Genomic DNA, 3,992 nt, shown 5'->3' on the forward strand with positions numbered 1-3,992 from the left:
TCAAAATATTTAAATATTAAATTAAAAATCCAATATTATGAATGTAAATATCATATAAAAATAAGCAAGTATGCAAAATTTCAAATAATTTTATTATTTGGATCTATCATTTTGTAACAAAAAATAATCGTTTCCTTTTTACCGTTAACCTTTTATAAGAAAATAAAATCATTATAAATCAATATTATGTCATTTCAATTAGCATAAAATTTATTCTAGAATTATATTGTCACTTAATCTTCACTTATGTACAGTTGGGTTATAGAAAAACATTGTACATTTGGGTGGTAGAAAAACATTCGATAATTATGATTTTAGTCTGCACTAATAGAAAAGTTTTATAGTGTCGAGATCAACTAATACTAAAACCCTGGATAAAACCTAGTTGCAGGAGCGATGAATTTTTATATTAACATATGATAACTCATGCATACATGGGGATTTAGTACAAAAGTTGAGTTCAATCAAAACAAAGACAATCCGAAAAGTGGCGCCAATAGTTACTACAAAAGTTTGGCGAATATGCCATGTTCTGTTCCACCTACAGCTTCCCCATCTGCATTCCAAAGATTGGTGTCTGACTTGCAACACCAAAATATACCAAGTCAAACAATGGAAGATTTCAAAAAAGAATGCTAGTCGTTCTCTGTTGCAGGAACCTCTCTTTGCACAATCTGTCAGCAGAAACTAGGATCATTTAGTTCTAGGAGTGCAAAATATTAACATAGTAGTTGGCTTAATAACTAACAAAATTTTCAGGGGCGTTAATATGATGTTTCATTATCCCATAAATGTAATAAAGTATTGATCAGAAGTTCTTTGCAAAGACTTGGAAAACAAGGGACTAACTGGGGACTTGGTGAAAGTAAGAAGTCAATGAATGAGGATTAATGTGACCGACATAATGTAATAGGTACCAGTGTTTCATGTTATCCTAACAAAATCTTTTGGGGGTCAAAACTATTAATATTGCTGCTGATGATGACAATCAACATTTAATAGTAACAAACAAGAAAATGGAACAATGAGTATAAGGATGAGAAGAATCAACGAGTGAACGGAGAGATTTGCACATTGTCGTCAGTCAAGAGAGCATGTTAATTATATAGACATAAAAACTTTGTAAATGAAGAAACCACATACTATAGAATATAGACAATACAACATTTATTTCAAAATGGCATAATGTCATCCACTTAATGATAAAGGATTAAGGACAAAAGAACTTTAAGCCAGGGATCAGAATAGTAAAAAAAGCAGTTAATTAAGCTCTGGATGCTAATGTAGAATTATTGAAAAACAAACAGCCAATTAAGCTCTGGATGCAGATGGAGTAATAATAATACACATACCTGTGATATATATTCTTTAACTTGACCACTAATCGCTTCATCTAAGGATCTCTCAGCAAGTTCATAAACTATACTATTTCCTTCAGGGCCATGAACTTTCTCTTTCTGCAAGTATCTACAAACAACCAAGGGTACGCAAAGGAAAGTAACTATCAACAGACAATGCACATTTCATGCAAACGCACAACTAAATAGTAGCCTACCCTAGTTTGACAATTGTACCTTTGCTGGACAAGTGTTTCCAGTGCCTGCTTAATGTTCCCAAAGACTGGATGATTTTCCTCAGTTTCACGCAATCCTAGTCGCCTCATATGGGGCCAAAGGTTTTCTGTCATTCATTAAGATCAGTAAGAAACTAAAAGACTTGCTCGACACAATCTTAGACCAATAAACCTAGGTGCACAATCTTAGACTAAACAACTTGTTTAGAGTGTAAGCTCAAAACAGGAGGAAATAATTATAAGTTTTGTCATGTTTACTGACTGGTGTATGTAATAAGTGATAATTGTTGACGAAAAATGAGAAGCATTTAACCAAGTCACCGCTTTATAATGATCATTTATCTTTTTCCAAATTTTTAAACCTGTACTATCTTCAAAGATTAACTGGAGTTACCTAAGATAGAATGATACCTTCTGTAATTTTGCCTCCAGCAAGATGCACAATGCTAATAATTGCAAAAGTAAACCCCGTAAGGTGCGAGGTATTTACATCCTCCACATATTCTTTGTACACATCAGCAGGTAGCTGACTTGTAATGACATAAGATTTTGAATCTGCAACACCTGAAAAAGTATATGGAAGAATAATAATCAGGTGAATATTGTGTTCGTAAATGTGAAGAACTACGTAAGATAATTAGGAAAAAAGTAATTAGGTACAAACAATAAATCCTAATATCTTTATAGGAAAAAAGTCTTAAATATTCCTTCTAACATAGTTACAAGTGAGACGCTGTGCATATCTTTACTAAACTAACTACCCACAAATCCTAATTACTTCTAGAGTGATCATAAATTAACTCATGGCATGAAATAAATGAAATAAATGTAGCACCTTATAGGATCATATATGCAAGCTCAAGAAACAGTAATGGTAAAGCAGGAAAATTCGATCTTCGTGTCACGCCCACTTAGAACCATGTTAACCTACCCTAACCTAAAATGTGAACAGAGAGGCTGTGTAGGGAGCTGTGAAACACAATTTCAATCACTTTGTTTTGAAAAGAAAACGAATGTTAAAGTTTGTTTTGGCTGAACGCAAGTGACTTTATAACAACAATATACACTTGGCTAGTAAAGACCCTCTTACTCTGTTGTGAAGCTCTTCCCTGGTTTGCTGACGAAGGACGAGCCCGTTGAAGCTCTGTCATCTCATATCCAAATATGGTCGAAAGTTTAGATTTGGCCTCATTTATCACAAAAGCAGGAAGAGCCCTTTGTCTATAATTCTTCGTAATAAGCTGGGTGAGTTCCTCTCTTTTTATTGGACAACCTGAACTCTGGTGGGTCTTAAAAAGCACATAGCGAATCACTTCTCCAACAAGCTTGTCTTTCTCCTGTATAAAGATTTTTCTTTAAGATTGCAACAGACACTGCAACCTTGTATACTTGAAAAGCATCACAAACACAACACTTCAAAATAAATAAGAGAGTGCACTAAGGAATTACACACCTCCTCGGAAATATCAAACTGAGAAGCACTTTCACCGCCACTTGCCATCCTGAAAAAGAAAAAAAAATGGCAAAAATACATTAGGACACCGTCCTAGATATAAAAAAAAAAAAATACTTCTAGTAAAAGGAACCGAAACATAACATGGCCATACGGAATGCAGCACTCATTCTATGTTTCTAAAACTAATGCATCAACTGACCGCAAGTAGTTATCTCACTACACAATCCCACTAATTAAATTGTTCCTAAAATGCCCTAGTGAAAATGGAATCTTTCGATTCTCTTTGCTTATCTACCAATTCTACAACATACCACATAACGGTACCAAAGAACATATCACATTCTAACGAAATAATTATACATAAAGCCTATCAGCTCTAAATTTTTCTCCTTTAAATTTATATTTCGAGTGTCGTTATGAGGTTCATTTCTACACCTACCCAGCTACATCAATATAAAATCAAGAATCAGTTACCCCAATTTAAAAACTTATCACACACCCAAAACCCCAATAGCCCAACAATCATTATACGAAATCTTGCATTTTTATTATACTTTTCTTCAATTCTGCAGCAAAATCAAAGGGGCAATCTAAAAATTTCAATTTTTGACTATTAAGGCATGTATATACATCAGAAATAAACAACACCCACCAAAAACAAAGGTACAAATCAAACAATCATACATACATAGTTGTTTGTGTGTGTGATATATGAGAGAAGGGAAGAAAGATTAATTATCAGAGAGAGAGGGGGAGATGCTAGAGCGGGGAGGGAGAGGGAGAGGGAGAGGGAGAGAGACGGAGAGAGAGAGAGAGATTAGCACCTGTTCTGGGATTCACAAAGAGTTAGAGAGAGATGAGTGTGCTTAATTTCCCGCCAACATAAACAAAAAAAACCCCTCTTTCTTTGGAGTCTCTCTCTCGTACAGGTTTGTAATTTGAAACTAGCTTAATCGACTCGCG

The 3,992-nt window shown here is 34.4% G+C and overlaps 1 protein-coding gene across 2 annotated transcripts; it reads right to left on the reverse strand.

Moving 5' to 3' along the window:
- Positions 1–375: 375 nt before the first annotated feature.
- On the reverse strand, positions 376–3,992 carry LOC141719087 (uncharacterized). 2 transcript variants are annotated; one of them, XM_074521474.1, is made up of 7 exons: positions 3,854–3,992; positions 3,027–3,075; positions 2,664–2,910; positions 1,985–2,137; positions 1,575–1,680; positions 1,353–1,467; positions 376–674 (listed from the first exon to the last, which is right to left on the reverse strand). In XM_074521474.1, exons 2-7 carry the CDS (start codon positions 3,072–3,074, stop codon positions 636–638), a joined length of 708 nt encoding a protein of 235 aa, XP_074377575.1. In that variant the 5' UTR covers position 3,075; positions 3,854–3,992; the 3' UTR covers positions 376–635. The 2 variants fall into 2 exon arrangements, with proteins under 2 accessions (XP_074377575.1, XP_074377570.1); XM_074521469.1 differs by lacking the exon at positions 3,854–3,992 and adding an exon at positions 3,718–3,803.

Source organism: Apium graveolens, chromosome 1 (assembly GCF_009905375.1).
Source record: "Apium graveolens cultivar Ventura chromosome 1, ASM990537v1, whole genome shotgun sequence".
NCBI lineage: Eukaryota > Viridiplantae > Streptophyta > Magnoliopsida > Apiales > Apiaceae > Apium > Apium graveolens.

Coding starts and splice junctions, on each gene's coding strand:
- LOC141719087 (XM_074521469.1), bottom strand. Junction 2,138..2,663: donor GGGAAGAGCTTCACAACAGA/GTAAGAGGGTCT, acceptor ATACTTTTTCAG/GTGTTGCAGATTCAAAATCT. Junction 675..1,352: donor TTAAAGAATATATATCACAG/GTATGTGTATTA, acceptor TTCTGCTGACAG/ATTGTGCAAAGAGAGGTTCC.